Source organism: Ornithorhynchus anatinus, chromosome 3 (assembly GCF_004115215.2).
Source record: "Ornithorhynchus anatinus isolate Pmale09 chromosome 3, mOrnAna1.pri.v4, whole genome shotgun sequence".
NCBI lineage: Eukaryota > Metazoa > Chordata > Mammalia > Monotremata > Ornithorhynchidae > Ornithorhynchus > Ornithorhynchus anatinus.
In genome coordinates, this window is record NC_041730.1 from 35,099,074 (window position 1) to 35,124,361 (window position 25,288).

Here is a 25,288-nt window from a genome sequence, read left to right on the forward strand (position 1 = left end):
TGCACTTTGCTTTTACATTCCAGTTGCTGAGTAGAACTGACTGGCTTAGTGGTAGGGAGAAGGATCAATTCTAAATTTTGAGTTGGAATCTAGGCTTCCTAGACATTGCAAACAGTCCATGTTCCATGTGAAATAAATTGCTGACAGTCTTTGCTGCTGTTCAGATTGAGGATGGGTGTGCAAGGATATGACTGCCCAAATAGATTGTGCTAGCATAGGAAATGCCTGAACAGCATCTCATTCTAGTCAATCAGCCAGTCATATTTATTAACACTTACTGTGTACAGATCACCGTACTAGTGCTTGGGAGACCTCAATATGACAATATAACAGACATATTCAAAATAGAGTAGTGGATGGAACACAGGCCTGGGAGTCAGAAGGTCATGGGTTCTAATTGTGACTCTGCCACTTGTCTGCTGTGTGACATGGGCAAATTACTTCACTTCTCTGGGCCTCAGTTCTCTCATCTGTCAAATGGGGATTAAGACTGTGAGCCCTACCTGGGACAACTTGATTACCTTGTATCTACCCCAGTGCTTAGAGCAGTGCTTGGCACATAACAAATACCATAATAATAATAATAATTCATTCAATCACATTTACTGTGTTTTCAGCATTTTCTGTGTGCAGAGCACTGTACTAAGTGCTTGGGAAGTACAATTCAGCAAATTATTATTATATTCCCTGCTTACAGTCCAAGCATCTTTATAACCACTCCCACCTGGTAGGCTCCAGGACATGTTCACGGATTCAAGGCTGAGCACATGTTAACCCACAAACCTGGCTTCTTAGGGTTTTTTTTGGTTCATTTGCCTAATCCCTCCCCTAGAGACACAGACACACCAATCATCCATGGCTTTCCATTGGCTGTGGTGCTGTCAAACTGTCACCTTAGTCAATCAGAGGTTAGATCTATTTGCACCAGGTGGGGTTCGTTTGGACCATCCGCCTAGGTCCTCTGGTAGCATGTGGCTGGAATGCGCGGGGAGATCGAAGGGTGGGAGAGCTCCCTGACAGACTTCAGATGCTACGGGGCAGAGCCGCCAAGGGATTGGCCCTTGTGGAACTGAGCGTCGCAGAGTGGAGGGGAAGGAGGCACCCAGAGAGGGTCAGGGCGTGTGCTGTTCACCGCCCCGCTCCAGAGTCCGTGGGGCGGGAGAGTGTGAAGCTGGACTGGAACCAGGTTCTGTGATGTCCGTGGAGAAGGGGAACTGGGACGCCAGGTCCACTGCAGCCTGGGATCTCCTCCCCCTGCTTGAATCCATCCTCGCTGCTTCCCACATCCCAAACCCAAGGCAGCCTAAGCTCTCTGCCCCTGCCTCCATGGCTCCGAGCTGGGGCCGACAATGGATGGGAAGGTAAGGGTCAGGCACCAGGGTCTGATCCATGCCACAGAGCCTGATCCCGAGAAAGGCAAGGCTATAGTCCTCTAGACTGTAAGCTCTTTATTTTTTTTTTAAATAATATTCAAGTGCTTATTTTGTGCTTGGCACCCTACTGAGCGCTGGGGTAGATACATGATTATCAGATTGGATACAGTCCTTGTCCCATGTAGTGCTCACAGTCTTAGTCCCCATTTTACAGATGAAATAACAGGCATGGGAAAATTGACTTGCTCAAGATCACACAGCAGTCTAGTGGTGAAGTTGAGATTAGAACCCAGGTCCTCTGATGCCCAGGCTCTTTCCACTAGGCCATGCTGATTCTCATTGTGGGCAGGGAACATATCTACCAAAACTGTGCATTTGTACTCTCCCAAGTGCTTAGTAGAGTGTCCTCACTCAATAAATACCATTGATAGCAATCATTCAGTAATACTTATTGAGTGCCTACTGTGTGCAGAGAGTCCTGGACTAAGCCCTCGGGAAGGTACAACAGAATTAGTAGACAAGATCCCTGCCCTCAAAGATGCACAGATCCATAGAGAGCTGCCCATCGCAGATTTGTCACTGAGGCTTTCTGATCTTTTTCTTGGAAAACTGGTCTTACTCTTCGCCAGCAAAACCATTCTGATGCATTCTGGTGAAATCAAGGCTATCTGATCTTCTAGAAGACAGTACTTTTAGAGTTCTTTTCTCTTCATTAATTTAAAATTCATTTAAATTAGAATATGCCGAGGCTCTAAAGCCAGATGCTAATAACTGAAGTAACCTTTTCAAACACATGACCTCTGTCTAGTCAGGGGCTAGCCTTCATTATCCCAGCCCTTAACACATCCCCCTCAGAATTATGCAAGAAACATGCATTTGTACTTTGTTTTAAAACTTGAAAGTCATACATAAAAGAGGGTTGGTTTCCAGAATGATTCATAGCAGGCCTAATCAGGTGCATTTTACTTTTACATTTCAGTTGGTGAGTTGGACTGACTGGTTTAGTAGAGTGGGGAAAAGGATCAATTTTACATTTTTAGTTGGAATCTATGCTTCCCAGACATTGTATATTGTCCATGTGAAGTGAGTTGCTGACAGTCTTTTGATGCTAATCAGAATGAGGACAGGTGTTTATGGATGTGAATGCTGAAATGGAGTGCTCTTCATTTTGGAGAACAAAAAAGACATGGATGCCAATTAGAACTGAGACTCAGTATGGCCCCTGTTAAATCCTGGATAACTGGTCCCTATTAAATGTGTCCAAGCTCTGAGTTGGCCAGCCTGGCATTCTGCAGAATGCCTATCTGCAGTCATAAGGACATGCCCACCAACTTCTGATGGCATTGTTAAAGGATGAGGATCCAGCCCTGAGTGAAAACCTGGTAGAGGTACAGTCATAACTTGGACGGTGATTCCTTTGGAAGAAAGGTCCAAACTCAGATGCCCAATTAAAGGCATTGTTGCTGAATTTCTAAGGTGTTTGTGTGATGTTCAGTGCCTCTTCAGCCAGTAGGGAGTCTCTCTCAAGGAAAAGGACCCCTGGCTGGGGTACTGAATCTAACTGAGAAAAAATTCTTGGTGTGAGTTTGTGGGTGACAATTGAATTTGCTTTTGGAGGTTGATGGGACTGCAAGTCTGTGAACTCTGCTGTTTCCTGAAAGATGAGTATCTATTAAGCTAGAAATAAATCTTAATGAAGCTTAGCTATGACCTCTATTTGCTGAATTTATGTGGTTTGATGCGCAATGAGTATTATTATTATTATTATGATACTAAAGGGTTTACTGTGTCCAGAACTGTTCTAAGCACTGGGGTAGGTACAGGTTCATCAGTCTGGACATAGTCCCTTCTCCACATAGGTCTGTGTTTTTTGAATTCGTGGGTCAGTTTGCCACTTTCTGATCTTCTAGAAAGGAATCTGTGGAAAGTCAAATGAACTGAGGTCATTGAATAGATTTATCTTTCATGGAGCTGTTGCCGCTAATAATTTCACCTTCTCCTCTCCCTATGTTCACTCTTCTTTTCGTAACTGGCAGAACTTGTACAAAATAATAATAATAATAACAATAGTATTTTAGTTCATTCATTCATTCAATAGTATTTATTGAGCGCTTACTATGTGCAGAACACTGTACTAAGCACTTGGAATGTACAAGTCGGCAACAGATAGAGACAGTCCCTGCCCTTTGACAGGCTTACAGTCTAATCGGGGGAGACAGGCAGACAAGAACAATGGCAATAAATAGAGTCAAGGGGAAGAACATCTCATAAAAACAATGGCAAATAAATAGAATCAGGGTAATGTACATCTCATTAAACAAAATAAATAGGGTGATGAAGATGTATACAGTTGAGCGGACGAGTACACTGCTGAGGGGGTGGGATGGGAGAGGGGGAGGAGGAGAGGGAAAGGGGGGAGAAGAGGGTTTATCTGCGGAGAGGTGAAGGGGGGGGTAGAGGGAGCAGAGGGAAAAAGGGAGCTCAGTCTGGGAAGTCCTCTTGGAGGAGGTGAGCTTTAAGTAGGGATTTGAAGAGGGGAAGAGAATTAGATTGTCGGAGGTGGAAGGAGGGCATTTCAGGACCGCGGGAGGATGTGGCCCAGGGGTCAACGGCGGGATAGGCGAGACCGAGGGACGGTGAGGAGGTGGGTGGCAGAGGAGCGGAGCGTACAGGGTGGGCAGTAGAAAGAGAGAAGGGAGGAGAGGTAGGAAGGGGCAAGGTGATAGAAAGCCTTGAAGCCTAGAGTGAGAAGTTTTTGTTTTGAGTGGAGGTTGATAAGCAACCACTCACTGGAGGTGTTTAAGAAGGGGAGTGACATGCCCAGATCGTTTCTGCAGCAAGATGAGCCGGGCAGCGGAGTGAAGAATAGACTGGAGCGGGGTTAGAGAGGAGGAAGGGAGATCAGAGAGAAGGCTGACACAGTAGTCTAGCCGGGATATAAGGAGAGCCTGTAGCAGTAGCCTGTAGTTAGTGTTTACTGTATGCTGAGCACTGTCCTTAGCACTGGGGTAGATACAAAATAATCAGGTTGAACACGGTCCCTGTCCCACTTAGTGCTTACAGGTTGAATTGGAGGGAGAACAAGTACTGAATCCCCAGATAAGGAAATGGAGGCACAGAGAAGTTAAGTGACTTGCCCAAGGTTACACAGCAGGCAAGTGGCAGACCGGAGATTGGAACCCAGGTCCTCTGACTCCCAGGCCAGTGGTTTTTCCATTAAGACATGCAGCTTTCTCTCTCTGAATGGCTATAGTTAGCTATGTGAGTGTTTTGTATCTTTTATTTGTGTTTATGGCAATCACTTTTTTTGTATTTGTCTTGTTTCCCTCCCGCACAACTCCCTTTTATTCCTGCATCAACAAACAATTTCAAGATCCTTGAGGAGAGGGATTGTGGCTTCTGCTTTCTTTGAAACTCTCCTCAGCATCAAGTCCATATGGCTCTGAAACAGAAGATTCTCAATATCTGCTGAGTGGTCCATTGGCTGACTTGCCTGCGATTTGGGCATGAGGTCAGCTCAAATAAAACTAATGCAAGCCATAGCAGGCTTTTTGAGAGTAGGAAATTGAGAGGAAAAAATTTGGGGAGAAAAAAGAGTGAGGATTTCATGACCTGGTAAGTTGATCTGATGATGTGAATGTGAATATCCTCTAACTCAGAAAGGAATTGTGACTGTTCCATTTAGGGGAAAAAGAGGGAAAAAAAATCAAGTTCTTTGTACATTCTATCAGGTTATTTCACTTCTTGATGTATGTGGTAACTTTTTTCTTTCCCTGTAATGTTATTAAATGGTAGCTCTAAAATTAGATATCAATAACTTTATTCAACTTAAATTGTTTGACTTTTAAAAATGGAAGAAAGGGTTTGAAATTCATTTTTAAGTGTTTAAAAGACAATACACCAAGCTCCTCTAATTGGCTTGTGCCCAGTTGCCTTGCAGCCATTCCATTTATCTTTATTTCATAAGATGAACATATACATCTTATGTTTTAATACAATAGATGTGCTGCCTTTCTACCTGCTCCGTTGATTTACATGGGCCATTTATGGAGTGTTTAGTTGATTTTAGTCTCTAAGAAACCTTTTAAGCACAGTGAGAGGCAAATGGTTATTATGCTGAATGCCCTATCTCTTCATATTTGACAGACAATTATTCCCTCCCCTTTCAAAACCTTATTGAAGACATCTCCTCCAAGAGGTCTTCCCTGATTAAGTCCTCTTTTTCTTTTCTTCCACACCCCTCTGTGTCACCCTGAATTGCTCCTTTTAGTCACCGCCCCTTCCATCCCCACAGTACTTATTTACAGATCTGTTATTTATTTATATCATTGTTTGTCTCCCCCTCTACACTGTAAGCTCACAGTGGACAGTGAATGTGTCTGTTAAATTGTTATACGGTACTCTCCCAAGCACATAGTACAGTGCTCTGTACACAGTAAACACTCAATAAATACAATTGATTGGTTACAGTGGTGGTGGTGGTGATAATGTTGGTAAATAATATAAAATGGAACTGACTCTTCATACTTTCAACACAGCTATTTTGAACTGGAGAGCAACGGTCTGAGGGATGAGATAAGATACCACTATAGATTCAACGGAAAATCAAGAACAGAGGCGTTTCCATACCGGATGGCAGATGGACAGTGGCACAAGATTGCCCTGTCAGTTAGTGCATCTCATCTTTTGCTCCACGTGGACTGCAACAGGTAAGAGATGCATTTGATATATGGTGCCTGGTCCTCAAATTAAAACCCCCAATCCAACCCAACGCCCAAGGGCTCCAGTCTTCAAAATGAGTCATTGTATATGCTGTAATATCCCAATGTAATGTAGCAAGAAAAGAGATAATTAAAATAAAGTGTTATGCTGCGATTAGGAATAAATGTACAAAAGGTTGATTGCTGATTGGGGAATACTAAATATCCCTTCTTGTGTTTGTGACACCAATGGATGTTAGACTGCTGTGATTACATTTATCCTGGATATGTTGTGTTGTTCGTTCTGCTTCACCCAGTTTGCCTTGCAACTTGAGATATAGACAGAGTTGTGAAGGAGCCACTAATTTCACTTCACTTAATGCCATTTTGCCAAATATCTCTCCTAAATGGAAATGTTTAAAATAGGTTGCTCTTTGAATGTTTAGAATTGATACCATTTATTCTCTGCAGGGTTTTCAGCCTGGCAGCTTCCTCCCCAGCTTGCCTTTAAAAGCTGGGTGAATTGCAAGCCCTCAAATTGCCAGGATTTAAAAGTCTGTAAAGAGAGTTCTGTTTTGGCTGCAGAAGAGAAATACCATATGTTCTGCATTTTAGTGGATGTGGCATTTGCACGATCAAAAGAAATTTGAAACCTGTTGGTTTATTCCATGATCATTTGAGGGTTATGCAGCTTGGTAATAATACTCTGAGGAGTATTTTGATCTCTTCAGAACCCACTCAACTTTATTTTTTGTGCAAGTTGTGATTGAAGTTGTCACAGGTTATGTGGTGGGCACTTGGTTTTGAGGAGTGCCTATGCCCTGTTAGTGCTCAATAGTCATACTGTGCAATTAGAGATCAAGCTGACCAGAATGCCAAAGGCATCTCTCAGAAGTAGACTGAATGAAGCCACAAGAATTCTGACCTAAATCAGTGGGTACCATGGGCAACCTTCCTTCTGGAACCCAGCAAAATGGTAAGAATGAGCATAGTGTCAAGATTATCTCAGCATCCAATGGCATTTTATCATTCTGAGATATTTTATTCCTTTTCTACTCATGTTCACCTCATTTTTGTAAGGTATTTCCCAAAAAACCCTTTGGAGTGTATCAAGTGTCCATGGATAACCTAGCCAGAGACCCACTATCTTGTAGTGAGAGCCTTGTTCATATATGGAGCTATTTGCAGTTTTTCAGACACTTGGCTATAAATAGAAATTCATTGGCTAACAGTAGGAGCACATTCCTTATGGTTTCTTCTGAGGACCATTCACACACCCCTGCCCCCCAACATACATTTGCCCCCTACCTCCTTACCATAGAACATACTACATGCACATTCATATTGGCTGTGTGGATTAGGGACTGCAGAAGGTGAAGTGGTAAAGGAAGAGGGTTCCAAATTTGAGCCTCAGTTACTGTATTGGGCCTTCTTCTGGTTGCTGACTGTGATTTAATGGTTTGGTATCTTGATATTGGCTGATTTTTGCTAATTCTTAAATTTTGTAAGATGCAATGGCATATCTGTGCTTTCTAAAGAAGAGCCTCTTCATGAAGGGTATTTCTCAACACTGACCCAAATTTTTCAATCCATCCTAATCCCTGATAGAAGGAGCTAGAGTAGCTGAGAGCACCATAAGGAATTCAATATTAGTTTGGGGCATATTTTACATAAAATTTCTCTGCTTTAAGATGGCTTAGTGTCATTGGATTTCTACTTTTTTTTAAAAGGAATAATCAGAAGCTGGGCTTCAGCAAACTTAATTGTGCAAATTAAGTCAGAGGAAATAGATTTCCGCTTTCTGTTTTCCACTGAGAATTTCACTATTCTTCTTGCTTCAGGTGTTTTATTTCTGCCTTACTCAATGCAAAATATGTGTGGGCATGAAATAACTACTATAGGAAAGGGTTCCTTTTTGTGGATAACTTTTTCACTTCATTTGTATTCAATATTTTAATATTTAATCTTAACAGCCACAGATAATGGGTATGGGAGAGGGAATTCAATGAACATGTACAACTTTACAACTTTTTTGTATCTTCCCCACTTTTACTATTCTCATTCTATTTCTGGATATTTATTATTACTACTACTGCTAATAATAGCATTCATTAAGCTTTTACTATCTGCCAAGCACTGAACAAAGTGCTAAGGGAGTTATAAGATAATTGGGTCAGACATGGTCTCTGTCCCACCTGGGACTCACAGTCTCATACTTTGGGTTCAATTAATCAGTAGCCTATTGTTTTAAGTTCACTGTGAAAGTTTGTATTTGATTTTTAAATCCAGAGATATCAAGTGTATTTTAGCTGCAATTACAGAGGCATTGAAGTCTATATTCTTCTGGTTCTACCAGTAACCTTCTGTGTGGTATGTGACCTTGGGCAAGCACTTAACTTCTAAGTACCTCCTTTCCTCACTTGTAAATTGTATACCAGTTCTCCATCCTCCTTTGGCCACTAGACACATCTGGGACAGGGAATGTGGCCATTCTGCTTATCTTAAATCTACCCCAGTGTTTAGTACAGTGCTTGGCACATAGTAAGTTCTTAATAAAAATACCACAGTTATTATTATTGGTGGTTTGACTTTAAAAAAAAAAAGCTTAAAAGTTTACTCTGAACTAGTAGGAACCCAGTTGATACATCTACCTGCATCTTGGAGGTAATATAGGTTTTGTTTTTCTTTTTTAAGTTGAACATTCTTTCAAACTAGATTGCTTTTTATACCCTCTTTTATCTAAAATAATCTGTGCAGTGATGACACAGCTGGAACTCGAACAGACCACGGTAAATAATGCTATTTATTTTATTTTTAGAATTATTTTTATTAATACTAATCATATTTGGTACACACTTACTGATGTGACAAGCACTGTTCTAAGCACTGGGGTAGATACAAGGTAATCATGTTGGACACAGTCCCTGTCCCACATGGAACTCCCAGTCTTAATCCCCATTTTACAGATGAAGTAACAGTGTTCTTAGCACTTAACAGAGAAGTTAAATGACTTACCCAAGGTTACATAGCAGGCAAGTAGCGGGATCAGAATTAGAGCTCACATCTTCTGACTCCCAAGCCTGTGATCTTGCCACTAGGCCATGCTGCTTCACAATGAAATCTATCGGGCTGTAGATTTGGTAGCCCATTGCAGTTCCACTAGCCAAGAATTTGGTTTTTTTTTTTAAATGTCTAAACAAATCTCTTCTTTATTGCATACTATTACTACTACAACTAATAATGAGATGAGGATATATATCTTGAAATCCTTGTGATTCTTATAAAAGGTTACAAGTGGAGGAGTTGATACTTGATGAAATAAAGGATTGGTAGCATAAATGTTGAGACAAATTTTAAAGTATAAGTGCTGAGTGTCTTGTTTTTCCTGATCCTAATCACATTTTTTTTAACCTGCTCATGCTGTTTCTCCCTGTGGCATATACATAGAGAGCAATCTTTTGCTGTGCTAGGCTCATTAGAGTCCATGTGTAATTTTCTCCCTGTTTTTGAGTGCAGTAAGTTACCCACCCACTTTAATTTTGTTTTCTGAAGAATCATGATTTTCTTCATGCTATTTTTTGGTTTAAAATATTCTTTTAGGCAAACACAGTCATGGCTGTGTTTTTAAGAACACTGGCTGAATTTAGTGAATTAAATGAAGTTCATGACAGTGAAATGGTCTTGTACTATGAGGTTTTTAAAACCAAAGGCAGGTTTGGTTTTAAAAATAAAATCCTCATATCATTTGGACATCATCAGTAAATTTACAAGGGTGCATTTAGAATACATGGGGTGGCAAAGATGGAAAGGGAGGGAGAGGGTGAAAGATGGAGGTAGGGAAGAGTGAGAGCAGATGTGGCTGAGTGAAAACACTTGACTTCGCATGTGCCTAAACGTTCTCTAAGCTAGCAAGACGTGACTGCAGGCAAAATGGAAAGAAAAACAGGTTGAAGAAAAATGAATATGTTCTTGTCTGAAAAATTTACTGGATGACATACTTGATTATTATAGCTTCTACTCAGTGATTTTGATGTATATGCTAGGGTTTCCTTTTTTTTTTTTAAGAAAAAAGAAGAAAATGAAAGGTAAAACCAGAAAGTGAAGGATGAAGCGCCATTTGAAAAATATATTGTATCTCATGCTTTCCCTACTGGATGACACCATCAGAGAATAAAAATGCGTAAGCCATGAGAACTTTTAATTGGAAAAAAAAGATTCCAAGCATTGTGTATGTTTTCAACTTAAAGCAGTGGCACAGGAGTTGTCATGGAAAAAAAAAACAAAACTGATTTTCTACTTCTAAACAAATTCATTTCTTTTCCCCTGCAACTTTAATTAAACTCACGTTGTAAATAACAGCAGCGGGAGGGGCTCCATTCAAGAAAATATGTTCACATTGAAGCCTGCTGTTCCAAGTTTTCTGAGGGGTGAGGGAAAGCTAGCTTAGGGGGGAAGAGGAATTCCATTCTGCCATGATTATGCCCCCAGATAATTTGGTTTTCCTCTCTCCACTTTATTTTTCTTGCTATTAATGTTTCTCTCAGCTGGTAGACAGGAGCTGCCAGGCTACTAGATAAAGCTTCTGTATGGCCCTATTAAGTTTGCTGAAAATTTTTCTCTCAGCAATTGGAATGTAAATCTACTTTATTAACACAGCAAGAACGTTTGTTGGTTACCAGAAACTCCTGCACATGAATTAGAAATTTCTGGTCAATCACCACACCCCCTACCCCCTTCTGTAGAGTGACAGAAGGGCCGAAGAAAGCAACATAAAGGGACTTGGAGGAGGAATTGACCCTAAGTCAGTAGTCTTAATGAGTACTGACTGAATTCAGATCACTGTACTAAATCCTCAGGGGTACAGCAGAATTAGTAGTAATGATTCTGGTCCACAAGGAGCTTAAAATCTAGTGGAAAAGGCAGACACTAAAATTACAGATAGATGGAAGGAGGGAAAGTGTCCGAGTTAGTGCTAAAGTAAAGGCTATGTAAAATATATATGTAAGTGCTTCAAGGGGTCGTGACTATATAAGTGTGGTGTGATGGTGTGGAAGTACTAGGGGAAGCAGCGTGGCTCAGTGGAAAGAGCCTGGGCTTCGGAGTCAGAGGTCATGGGTTCGACTCTCGGCTCTGCCGCTTGCTAGCTGTGTGACTTTGGGCAAATCACTTAACTTCTCTGGGCCTCAGTTACCTCATCTGTAAAATGGGGATTAAAACTGTGAGCCCCACGTGGGACAATCTGATCACCCTTTATCCCCCCAGTGCTTAGAACAGTGCTTTGCACATAGTAAGCTCTTAACAAATACCACCATTATTATTATTACTAGAGAGATGAGTAATTAACTGGGGAAGACCTCCTGGAGTAGATGTAACTTTAGAGAGCTTTGAAGATGGGGAGAGTTGTGTTTTGTTGGAAATGAAGTGGGAGGGAAGATGAGGAACCCACATTTGTATATATTAATCTTGAGGTACTGTGGCTTAGTGGTTAGTGTATGAGCCTGGGAGAAAGAAGGACCTGGGTTTTAATTCTGACTCTGCCACATGTCTGCTGTGTGACTTTGGGCAAGATCTTAGAGAGAATGATCTATTAGGTCATTGGTGACCTTGGAGAGAGCTATCAGTCATATTTATTGAATGCTTACTGTGTGTAGACACTATACTAAACATTTGGGAGAGTAAATACAACAATATAACAGACACATTCCCTTCTCATAACAAGCTAACAGTCTAGGGAAGAGACAGACATTAATATAAATGAGTAAATTATGTATATGTACATAAGTGCTGGGAACTGGGGTCAGGCGGTTGAATAAAGGGAGAAAGTCAGGGTGATGCTTAAGGGATTGGGGAAGAGGAAATGAGGGCTTAGTTGGGCAAAGCCTCTTGGAAGAGATGTGCTTTTAATCAGACTTCGCAGGTGGGGGGAGTAATTGTCTATAGGATATGAAGGAGAAGGGCATTCCTGGCCAGAGGCCGAATTCATTTATTTGCTCATTCAATAATATTTATTGAGTGCTTACTGTGTGCATAGCACTGTATTAAGTGCTTGGAAGAGTAGATTACAACAATAAACTAACATATTCTCTTTGTGGTTGGTTTGTTTCTGATTGGGCAGATGTGACTTTATGTTTTAAAGAGACTCATCATAGGGAATAGCCTTACCTTCAACATTTCTTATGACAAAGGGAAAAAACCCCACATTTAGATGAGTTAAACATCAATGAACCAGAAATGTAATAATGTTGGTATTTGTTAAGCGCTTACTATGTGCCGAGCACTGTTCTAAGCGCTGGGGTAGATACAAGGGAATCAGGTTGTCCCACGTGGGGCTCACAGTCTTAATCCCCATTTTACAGATGAGGTAACTGAGGCACAGAGAAGTTAAGTGACTTGCCCACAGTCAGACAGGTGACAAGTGGCGGACCCGGGATTCGAACTCATGACCTCTGACTCCAAAGCCCGTGCTCTTTCCACTGAGCCACGCTGCTTCTCATGTAAATGTATGGATTAAGTGTCCCTTGGAACACACAGAGATTTCTCAAATAAAGGGACTTGGCAATTTATGGTATTATTGATTTGACTCTTATTGAATGCCTTACGTTTTGAAAACGTTCACACTTGAGGTCAGAGATGAACTGGCATCACAAGCAGGTGGTCCATTCACAGAGAAGAGGTCCTTTTGTCTCTGCATGAAGAGCGAGGTGGAATGGGACCCGACACCTGGCATACTGAAAACACCTTCTGTTCTCAGTGGTTTCTCGGGGAGGGTTTGGAGTTTGAATGAGACTTTGATTCTGCAGTTGCTAAGTTGTAGAGGCCTGTAGCGACCCTCAGCTTGATTAAGGCAGCATGGTGAAAAGAGACCGGCATTATCACTTTTTGGATTTAAGGACTTGCAGTCCTTTTTATGGAATTGAAAATGTGGATAGTCAGGTACATGATTTCAGTAGGAGTAGAATGATATCACATCAGGCCCAACCCTAACATGTTGTATTCAACTAATTTATATGCAATGCATGTGCTTTACATAGGATATGTAATGGCAGAAGAAATAATCTTAAATAATGACTGGCATACTTCAAATTATTCACACATTTTCTAAAGTGTGAAATAGATGTATTCCCCAAACTCAAACATTATGCATTTGTTTTTTTATACTGTTCCTATATAACTTTTGATGTTAGCTAGAGCCAGGTGATAGACTTTTAGTACCCTTTGAGGTGAATTTGTGATAAAGGTAAAAGGTTGAAATATTGATGATAAAACTCAGTCCATGAAGAAGTTATTTCAACAGACATTTTGGGGTTATTTTCATTTATTTTTCTCTAATGAGGAACCAATTGTATAACTGATACTGAAGAGAGGGTGAGTTAGAGTCCCCAAAAGAATTTTGTGGCCCCTGTTTTGTCATTTTAAAAATATCCATCTTTCACTGGAGAGGGAGTTTCAGGAATTAATATCATCACATATCCTGTGGCTATCTCTGTGTGTAATTTCACAACCATGAGGCATGCTAATGTCACATGCCCAGGTGGATTATAAGTGGCTGGCATCGCTTTGAGAGCAGCAGGAAGGAACTATAGCAGCTACATCACAAACAAATCTCTGTATAGAATGGTGATTGGATACTGTGTTTCAGAATACAAACTGTTGAGAAGTAAGATCAGGGAATAAACTAGATTTGATGAACAGTTAGTCTGCTGGGGTTATAGAAAGCTCATGTTCTTGTTAAAAGGAGAAGAGCTAAGAAGTGGAGCATGTGATCCAGACGAAGTTGAACAAATTCTCAGGATGACTTTACAGGGGAACTGAAAATTCCTAGATGTTGGTCAATAACACCCATTCTGCTCATTTGGGATAAAATGAAGGGGAATCAGCACATACCCACCATTTTTTTGGTGAAACCTCCTGATGGTGTCTTGAGAGTATAAACTTAGCTAAGGAATTTGACCATGAAATAGTTAAAGGACAGACCTTGTTGGCTTTGGGGAGATTGCTGAATCATCACATGCTGCCTCCACAAAGCTAATGAGAAGGATGTTTGACAGGAGCATGGGAGCAAATACATTATCCCTCAAAGCAGAGTCCTAGACCCCTCAGGTTTCATTTGCTTCACTTTGCGAGGCCAATTGACTTTGGAATACCAATGAGATTATCCTGCCATTATAGACAAATTATTTAGTGATGACATTATCCCTTGGAAAGACGATCTTGTGACAGGATATTCAGGAAAGGCAATTACTTGGTTAGGAAGATGATCTTGTCAAATTCACTGAGACTAGAAAATAGAGAAGGGAAAGGGTAAGATCTTTCAGGCATTTCAGTTTTATTTTCCATGGTAACCTGGCAAGGGTTGTAGCAAGGAGGCAAATTTTGTGAATAACGATTGAAAGCACTTTCCTGCCTCTAAGCAGCATCATCAGTAGCTCACTTATACTGGGGATGTTTTGGGATCTTACAGCCAGGCCATCCACAGTTTTAGGACAAGGCTACACTGGCATATTTAATCCAGAGTTCTTATAGCAGCTGCACTATCACTGCTCAAGATACAGATTCAACAACCATATAAAAAGTACAAACGAGATGTGATTTTCAGAAGTACAACAAGATTTGTATGGTCCTGAAATTCTAGGCTAAGAATTCTCATAAACACAGATGGGCATATTGGGTGGAAACACGAATGCACATCTGCTAGCACAATTTACAGTAATGTCATTCATTCATTCAGTAGTACTTGTTGAGCTTTTACTATGTGCAGAGCACTCTACTAAGCACTTGGAATATACAATTCGGCAACAGATAGAGACAATCCCTGCCCAGTGACGGGCTCAGAGTCTAATCGGGGGAGACAGACAGCAGAGCAAAACAGAACAAAACAAAAACAAGACAACATCACAATAAATAGAATCAAGGGGATGTATACCTTATTAACAAATAGGGTAATAAATAATATATACAAATGAGCACAGTGCTGAGGGGAGGGAAATGGAGAGGGGAAGGAGCAGAGGGTGGGATGGGGAGGGGAGAGGGAGCAGAGGGAAGGAGGTTCACCTGAGGGGAAGGGAAGGGGAAGGAGCAGAGGGTGGAGGGGTAACAGAAGGAAAAGGGGGAAGCTCAGTCTGGGAAGGCCTCTTGGAGGAAGTGAGCTCTCAGTAGGTCGTTGAGATATCAGAAGTCACCTAGTCTTTGGGGCCTGATAGGACATTGGCATTGAAGTTGAGTCTGTCATCACTGGTGGCAATTATAAGCATATTCTATTGTAAGCTTCTGGAAGGCAGGGTAAATAAATGTCTTCTACTTTTAGGCACATACTTTTGGGCACACGACCGAGCAACCAGAAAGATGCTCTGCAGACAGGTGTTTCTTAAATACTGTTGCTAATGATGTTAAGGCCATTAGGAAGCACTCCATAACTATCCTGATTCAAGATTGGACCATTACTCCTTTGCTAATTTCTTTTCTCGGGAGAGTAGTAGTAATACTTTTCATTTACCATAATCAGTAGAACTGATTTATTAAGCACATATTGCTTTTCCTTTCTGGCCTTAGTTCCTATCTCTTCTGGGTGCATGATTCTGTAGCACTGACTTCAGTGGGAACTAGAGAGGATAATCTGTGGTGGAAGAAAGTAACTGTAGGATTCTCCTTGATTTTACCTGAGGAACTCTTCATGATTCAGTGGTGAAGGTAAATGCAGTGAGATGTTAGAAACACTTGTTTCCTGTGGTGGTAGCAGCTAAGGATTATGATGTGTGCTGGGTCCACACATAGTTCATTTCCCTGCCCCTTGGGTTTTGTACCCATTTCATTAAAAAGTTTAAAATCACCGGATTATTTTTGGTAATGAGAGTGCTCTCAAGGATAATTGAATTCCCTCATATTCCTGAAGCCCCAATTTAGGCAGTAGTTTTTCTCCTTGACTGGGCTTTTCACTTTAACTGTCAAAAAGTAGCAGAATGAACAGGCTTGTGGCTCTCTTGTTTCTTTTCTCCAGTATTATCATTGCTAATGGATAGTGAAGAGGCCCCAAAGGCAAATCCATAGAGGGAAGAGAAGGAGGATAATCCTCAATCTGATTATCTGCCCTTTTACTAAATAGAAAACTGCATAAAAATCTACTTGACGAACAACCAGTCCATCTTATGTTCAGGGAGAACCCATGTAGTGAAATGAAATAAATCCATGTCCTTTACCAGCTATAGCTTACAAGCTATAAATCATTACTTTCTCAGTGAGTGGGCGAGTTGCTATTGGAAAGCTTTTTGGGGGCATACATTAAAATAGAATGATTTGTCTTTGCAATGGGCTCATCCCAAATATATTGTGACATTTCTTTGTAGCACAATATGCATTTTTTCCACTTACTGGAGTCTTTATGTGGAGGAAATGTTTTTTCTTATACTTCATTTTCCTTCACTCCAGTTCATATTAAGCATCTTCTAGACCCTTTAAAATTAGCTATTATTTATTTCCTGCTGCTCTAATTTTCCTTTTACTCTAAAATTCCATGTTTAATTAAGTTTACTTTAGACTAAAAACATCTTTCTTTCACTGCTCACAAGGCAAATTCTGTTGAGCTTATTTGCCTGGAGCTGCTTTCTCAATAGGAACCTAATCAGCAAGTGACTTAGGCTGCATAGATAGGTGTAACCCAAATATTTTGCTCAAATGTTAGCTTTGCCTTGATATCAGGTGGTTTCATATCTACAGTACACAGAACAAATAGGGGATTTAAGTGGTCCCAAGTTTGCCTCTGAATATGTAGTAGTTGTATTCAAATCAATATTATGTCATTGTTTAATTGGGGGTGGAGCCAAATGACATGAGAATTCATGTGCTATGGCATTTTACCCTGTGGAGAAATGTTAAGTTGATTTTACCTTAAAGTTGATTTTGAACCTCTTCACAGATTAAGTTCTTGAGAGTTCCCAATATCCTGGGTGGAAACTCATGTTTATCAGTCTAAATCCAATGATGATTTCCAGTAGGAACACAAAGTTTATTGTTGACATTAAATTCTGTAATTTGGACAACCTACTTTCAAATGATATCTGGATAGAATGCAGCCAAATCACGGTCATCACATCATCCCTTTGCTGGTAAAATATGTGAGGAGAATGGGGGTAGGGAAGTACATAAGGGTATGAAGAGCATCAGTGAAAAAGGGCAGATTAAGAGCAGGGATGTGTTGAGACAGAGCTTTAACTCCACAGGAAGGAGTTTAGGGCCAGGAAAGCAGAGAAAAAAGACCATAGAGATACCAGCTGAAGAGCTGGAGTGCATAAAAGCATAGGAAAAGTTTAGGTGTTTAAGAAGAATAGGTGGCAGGATAGGGGAGATGGAAATAAGGTAGAAAAGGAAAAAGGAGACTGGAAATATTTCTTATATCCCAGTTAATGTATTAATAATTAAAATATATTCTATAAAGATTTTAAAATTATTTTAGATTCTACGCATCTGGCTAATATGAAATATCAAAGCCTATTGAAGGCACATCTCCTCCAAGAGGCCTCCTCTAACTAAGCCCCCCTTTTCTCTTCTTCTCCCTTCTGCCTCTCCCTTACTTACTCCCTTTGTTCATCCCCCCTCCCAGCCCCTCAATACTTATGTACATATCTAATTTATTTACATTAATGTCTCTCTCCCCTGCTTTAGACTGTAAGCTCATTGTGGTTAGGGAATGTGTCTGTTTATTGCTATATTGTACTCTCCCAAGCACTTACTAGTGTTCTGCTCACAGTAAGTGCTCAAATATGATTGAATGAATGAATGAAATTTCTTTGGTGTTAAAAAATGTTGGTTTAATGTAAATGTTGGTGAAAAAGATGCTCTCTTGGGTTTCCCAAGATGAGATTAAGACAGCAAGGTTACAGGTGGTACTGGCTAGGCAGGAAAATTGAAGGAAAGGAAGGAAAGTCTCACTCAGTGGAGACAATCTGGGGGCAAATTTGCTCCTCAACCAATAGTGGTGAAGCCCCACCATTTTACAGGCTGGTGTCAGGGGAGTTCTTCTTAGGGAAAGTTTTGAGAGGAAATTAAGTTTATGGCTTCCTTTCCTGTGTGCTTCAGGTCAGCTCCTGGCGGGACCACATCATAAGAAGAGTTTTGGTTATGATGTATCTCTCTACTTAAGCTATACTTAAGGTGAGAAGGAAGCCAGGTTGAGATAATTTAGGACTTATTTTAATCTCAGCCCCTTTTCAAGCAAAACCTTCAGGCAGCCATGCCTCTGTGCATTGGTGACTGGTTTCTGGCAAATCAGGCAATCAAGCCTAAGCTTGCAGCTTTAAACCTCAGTAGGTATTGTCTTATAAAACCTCAGTTCTTGAATTTTCTTTAGCTATTCTATCCAGTGTGTAACACTGTTTAAATCTTGGCTCTGGTTATTCTCTTGTTTGGGGACCTAGTTTTGCCATGGTTAGTGGGGTCTTCACAAATCTATCCTAACTGGAGATCTGATGCTACATTTTCTCTGGATTGATTTAAATAATAATAATTATGGTATTTGGTATTTAAGTGCTTACTATGTGCTGAGCACTGTTCTAAGTGCTGAGGTAGATACAGGTAATCAAATCGTCCCACGTGGGGCTCACCTTTTTTAATCTCCATTTTTACAGATGAAGGAACTGAGGCACAGAGAAGTGAAGTGACTTGCTCAAGGTCATACAGCAGACAAGTGGTGGATTAGAACCCATGACCTCTGACTCCCAGTTCTGGGCTCTTTCCACTAAGCTGTGTTGCTTGTCAACATTCAGCATGGCTAACATTGATCCCAGATTGACCAGTGCTTTAGTAGAAGCAGCATGACCTAGTGGGTCTGGGAGTCAGAAGGACCTGGGTTCTAATCCTGGCTTCAGCACTTATCTGCTGTGTGACCTTAGGCAAGTCACTTCACTTTTCTAGGCCTCAGCGATCTCTTCTGTAAAATGGAGATTAAGATTTTGAGACAGGGACTGTATTCAATTTGATTATCTTTTATCCACCCCATTGCTAAGAACAGTGCCCGGCATATCGTAAACTCTTAAATACCATGAAAAAAAGGCTTCAGAGTCAGTCAATCCAAGGTGTTTGTTGAATGCTTAATATGTGCAGGGTAGTGTACTAAGCTCTTAAAAGAGTACAATTCAACAAAGTTGATAGACATGTTCCCTGCCCATAAGGAGTTTACAGTCTAGAGAGGGAGACAGATATTAAAATAGATTCTGGATATATACATAAGTGCTCTGGGACTGAGGGTGGGGTAAATATCCAGTGATTAAGAGTACAGATTCAAGTGCAAGTGTGACACAGAAGAGAAGGGGAATAGGGGAAATGAGGGCTTGGTCGGAGAAGCCCTCTTGGAGAAGATATGATTTTAATAAGACTTTGAAGATGGAGAGAATGGTGGTTGATAGGAAGGGGAGGCAGTTCCAAGACAGAGGGAGGATGTTGGCAAAGGTTAGCCTGTGAGAGAGTTGATATTGAGAGTTTAACCATTTTCAGGTTAAAATCAATTCTGTCCATTCCTTTCATCACCTACTGCTTTCATTTTGTCCTTTGTAATTTCATTTACTTGTAGTATTAAAAAAAATCATCTCCCTGCCTAATAGAGTCATTTAAATAATCTTTTTGGGAAACTTTTATTTATCTTCTAGTAGTCTGTACATGAAGAGTTCAGGAAGAAAAGAGATAACTAAAGATTTAAATAGGAAATCAGTGATTTCTTTCCTATTATAATCCATGAAATGATTTATCAAAAATGCACCATTTTGGTTTAAATGATTAAATAGAGTTTGAAAAGGACTTTAATCCTGAGCTGATACTTTCTGGCTTTCAGTTGAAGTACCATTGTATGCCAAAACCCATTTTCTTCCCTCCCCGTCTACCCCACACCAAACATATAGATAGATTTGATTAAATAGTTGGCTGTTATTATTGTATGTACCATGTTAAATAACATCTTCCTTAAAATCTGAAGTTTTATCTAAATTGCTTTGCTCTTCTTCATTGATTGCAAACTTCCATGATGACAGAACAGAGAGCATGAGAAATCAAAATTTTCTCTACAAGAGATTATTTTTTCAGAAAAACAGAGCAAAAAATTTGATGAATAATTTAGGCAATTTAGTACAAAACTGAAGTCATGTCAAATAGCATATCCTTTTTGTAAACACTATTAAAAGGACAATTATATTAATATTGACATTTTATTGAGGAGACTATAGACAAATAGCTAAAAGAGGAAAAATGTAAGAGCTACCTAGAATACCTTCTCACTAACCAAAAACAAAGGAAAGCATTAATGTTTCTGTCTTACCAAGAACGTATATTTAAACTTTAATTTTTACTTTTTTACTTTTTAATTATTTTAAATTAAATTAAATTTTTTAATTTGTGCTAGAAAAACACACCTATATATTTGTGGCTTTAAACTGAATTAACTTCCTCACTGCATCCCTGTTTCCAACCTCTCTTCAGGGTGTTGGTTGTAGCACACTTAGGACTACTGTTGCTAGAGCTGCAATGAGCAGGCATTGCATGGGATGGGAGGTAGGAAGAAGGCAAAAAGTTGGAGGCTGATGGGAGCCCCATATGTTGAAATAAGGGCTGTACCCTGGCAGCTGAAAGAGCTGAAACAATTGGAGTGTCAATCTGGGTTCCCAACCATTCATCTTTTGGAGTGGCCCTCTGTGCTGCCCGAACCCTGCCCAGTGCCATGACCTGCTCACTCCCGAAGGAGAAATAAGGGGAAAAAAAGCACCACCTTTGCTTTTGATCTTGTGGAAAAATCATGGCTCTGGCCAACGGGAAACTGGGTTCTATTTCTGGGTCTGGAGGTGGGAAAATATGTACTGAGGCTAATGCCATCAGTGGTGGCATTTTCTGACCCAAAAACCCCCTTTCTGTGAAATGATCAGTGTAGGTTTGGACGCTGGTGGTTTATTAATCAGTCATCAATGGAATTTACTGAGCACTTCTACTGTATTCACAGAACTATACAAAGCATTTGGGAGAGGAGACGTGATTCTTGACCATAAGGAAGTTACAATCTAATGTGTTATGGACTACAGCACAACATAATAATAATAATAATGATGACATTTGTTAAGCTATGTGCTGAGCACTGTTCTAAGAGCTGGAGTAGATACAGCTTACACTGTTAATCCCCATTTTACAGATGAGGTAACTGAGGCACAGAGAAGTTGTGACATGCCCAAAGTCACACAGCTAATCAGTGGCAGAGCTGGCATTAGAACCCATGACCTCTGACTTCCAAGCCCAGGCTCTTTCCACTAAGCCACACTGCTTCTCTTTGCTGCATCAGCTCTATGCTGTGTTCACTTGGGTACTTGAGTCATAAATGGTCTGGGATATAAAAAAACCCCACCTCTGTACACTCCTCGTTGATGCTTCTTATATTACTCTCTGTGCTCTAGGGGGAACACAACTATAGAATAAAAAGTAGCCAATGCTCAAGTCAATAATACTCTAATTTCTTTGCAAAATCAATCAGTGGCATTTATTGAGTACTTACTGTGTGCAGAGCATTGTACTAAACATTTGGAAGATTAAGTTCAACAGATTTGGTAGACATGTTCCCTTCCCCCAAGGACTTACAGTCTAGAGGGGAAACATACAGTAAAATAGATTATGGACATGTAAAAAGTGCTGTGGGGCTGAGGGTGGAGTGATTATCAAGTGATTAAAGGGTATAGATTCAAGTGTATAGGCGTTGCAGAAGAGTGAGTAGGAGAAATGAGGGTTTAGTCAGGAAGGCCTCTTGGAGGAGATGGCTTTTAATAGGGCTTTGAAGGTGGGGAGCATGGTGTTTACTGTCATATGTGAGGCTCAGTGGAAAGAGCATGGGCTTGGGAGTCAGAGGTCATGGGTTTGAATGCTGACTCTGCCACTTGTCAGCTGTGTGACTGAGGGCAAGTCACTTAACTTCTCTGTGCCTCAGTTACCTCATCTGTAAAATGGGGATTAAGACTGTGAGCCTCACGTGGGACCACCTGATTACCCTGTATCTACCCCAGCACTTAGAACAGTGCTCTGCACAAGGTAAACGCTTAAAAAATACCAACATTATCATATTATTATTACTGTTATATGTGAAGGAAGAGGAAGTTCCAGTCCTGAGGGAAGACATGAGCAAGGGGTCAGTGGTGAGATAGGCCAGATTGAGGGATAATGAGTTGGTTGGCGTTAGAGGAGTGAACTGCGGGCTGGGTTGTAGTTGGAAATCAGTAAGGTAACATAGGAAGGGGCAAGCTGATAGAGTCCTATAAGGAAAACTGTAAAAAGTTTTTTGGTTGCTGTGGAAGCAGATGGGCAACCATGAGTTTTTCAGTCCTGAGAACATAGTAAGTGCTTAAGAAATACCATAATTATATGACCAAATTTCATTCATCATTCTCACCAGGGGATTCCAACATCATCATCTTTTCACTGTTAGTCATTTAACACATCTCATTGTTAGTCATATAACTCAGCTTTCTAGTCTCTTTATTCTTTTCAGCTACCAATAATTTTGCACTTGTTACTACTGCTAGATTTTAAACCTTGAGGCAGAGATTGTGTCCTGTACTTTTATCTTCATTGTACTCTTCCAAGTGTTTCTTTAGTATGCTGCACACAGTAGTTGCTTACATAATGCTATTAATCACTTGATGGAATTCCTGGTAGGATAGATTGCTTTGGAACCTACTCCTGGTGCCTTGCCACTTAGAAACAGCATTGATAATCCAAGTTTATGATTTAATAGGGAAGAGAATGACATATTTGCTTTTATTTCATATGATTATTGGATTTACACTTTTGCCTTTTTCTTCTAAAGTTTGGCTTAGAGATGTTTGATTAAATTTCTTGCCTCTAACAAATACAGTCAGTTTTCTTATACAGGATTGAGTAAGAAAAGAATCTCATATTAAGAAGAAATTGCATTATAGTGTCATGTCACATCTAATATCACATGCATACACAAAACATATTCTTCTAACACTGCATCACATTTTATGCAGACAATAATGGAAGATGTTTTCTAATTTCTCAGTCATGTTCTATCCAAAATGCATTATGGCAGCACTTATTGTACTTGTCCTACTTTCATAGGAAGGTTTCATATGGCTATTAAACAATTTGGTAGAATAGGATAATGTACAAATTGGCATTTCTTCAAAACTTTAAACCAACTAGATGTTTGAGGTAGCACATGAAATTTCTGAAATAGAATTTATTAAAGTTGGAATTCTTTTCCAATATACATACATTCAGCAGTATCACATCTTTCTGGCATGTATGGGTGTATGTGCATTCAAACATCATTCCCATTAAAGACCATTATCAACAGCACCACTTATTGAAAATTTACTTCTAGGTGTAATAATGCGGTATTTGTAACACACTTACTATGTGCTGGGCGCTGTACTAAATGGCTGAGTATATACAAACTGGCAAATTGGGTTGGACACAGTCCCTTTCCCATATTGGGCTCACAATTTTAATCCCCATTTTCCAGATGAGGTACAGAGAAGGTAAGTGATTTACCCTAGGTTGTACAGTAGACAAGTGATGGAGTCAGGTGCTGAGAATCAGAAGGACCTGTGTTCTAATCCTGGCTCTGCCACTTGTTTTCTGTGTGACCTTGGGCAAGTCGCTTCACTTCTCTGGGTCTTAGTTACCTTGTCTGTAAAACAGAGATTAAGACTGTGAGCCCCATGTGAGACAGGGACTCTGTCTAACCTTATTATCTTGTGTCAACCCCAATGCTTAGTACAGTACTTGGCACATAGTAAGTGCATAACAAATATCATAAAATAAACAAACACCCCACCCACTGAAAAATCCTCCCTAGGTACTTCTGACTTCCTTTCATTCATTCATTCATTCAATAGTATTTATTGAGCGCTTACTATGTGCAGAGCACTGTACTAAGTGCTTGGAATCTACAAATCGGCAACAGTTAGAGACAGTCCCTTGCTTCTAGGCCCTTGCTCCTACTGAAGCAATAGTGCCTTTTAATACTTTCTATGTACTTACAGTCAAGAAGGCAGAATAAATGGTAAAAGGACGTAGTGAAGCAATCTTCAATAATGTGATAGAGTGAAACATAGTAAGACCAAAAGGTAAGCTCAAACACAGATAGACCCTAAATGGGATAAACCCATTAATGGAGCCAGGGGTCTGGTCTTAACTGTAATCAACATGGTAGGAAGTGTTCTTTGCACATCATTCTTTTCATCCCTCTAGACTGTGAGCACCTTGTGAGTAGATGTTTCCTAACAATTCAGTTGTATTGTACTCTCCTGAGTGTTTAGTACATTGCTCTGCACACAGCAACTACTCAATCAATATCATGGATTAATTCATCCACACTCATAGAGTAATGCCATCCTCAAATAATGGACAGTTCTATCTATTATCTATAAACCCACACACATACAGTATGAATGGAATGACAACTCTAAATTGGAGGTATTAATTTAATGTATATTTTGTAGAAAATTCTGTGGAAGACAAGCAGATTGGTCATAAATCAGTGGCCTAAATTAGAGCATCCATTCAATTGAAGACCTGATTACCCTCCTGCTGAAAGTGAGATTGTCATCCATCAATCGGATAGAGTATGGGTCTGGGATTCAGAAGGACCTGGGATATAATCCTAACTTGTCTGCTTTGTCACCTTGGGCAACTCACAAGTTCTCTGTGCCTCAGTTACCTCATCTGTAAAATGGGGATTAAGACTGTGAGCCTCATATAGGACATGGACTGTGTCCAACCCGATTACCTTATATTTATCTCAGTGTGTAGACAGTGCCTGAAACATAATAAGTGCTTAGCAAAATACCATAAAAAACATTTTTATTGACACTTATTGTGTGTAGAGCACTGTACTAAGTGTTTAGGAGAGTGCAATGCAACAGATTTGGTAGACATGTACACTGCCCACAAGGAACTTGTAGTCTGGAAGAGGAGAGACATTAAAATCAATTAAAGACGTATACATACGTATATGTATGTGCTGTGGGGCTGAGGGTTTCATACTCATGCTCATCATAGGAAAGCTGCCGTCTAGGAACTTCTTTCATGGTTTACAATTCCTCTTTACAGTATGGGTAGCCAAGTTAAGTGAACTAGGCTATTGGCCATGGAAATATACCTTTGTTGGTAGCTAATAATAATAATAATAACTGATGTTTTTAAGGGCTTACTATGTTCCAAGCATTGTTTTAAGCA

At 40.2% G+C, this 25,288-nt stretch overlaps 1 protein-coding gene across 6 annotated transcripts in view; it reads left to right on the forward strand.

Annotated features, from left to right (window-relative positions):
* The window catches only part of NELL1 (neural EGFL like 1), a 522,694-nt gene that overhangs the window by 62,004 nt on the left and 435,402 nt on the right, over positions 1 to 25,288 (forward strand). For all 6 annotated transcript variants that reach the window (XM_029061630.2, XM_029061636.2, XM_029061634.2 and 3 more), the window contains exon 4: positions 5,912 to 6,082. In XM_029061630.2, coding sequence (XP_028917463.1) covers positions 5,912 to 6,082 — 171 coding nt within the window. The remainder of the gene's footprint in view (positions 1 to 5,911; positions 6,083 to 25,288) is intronic.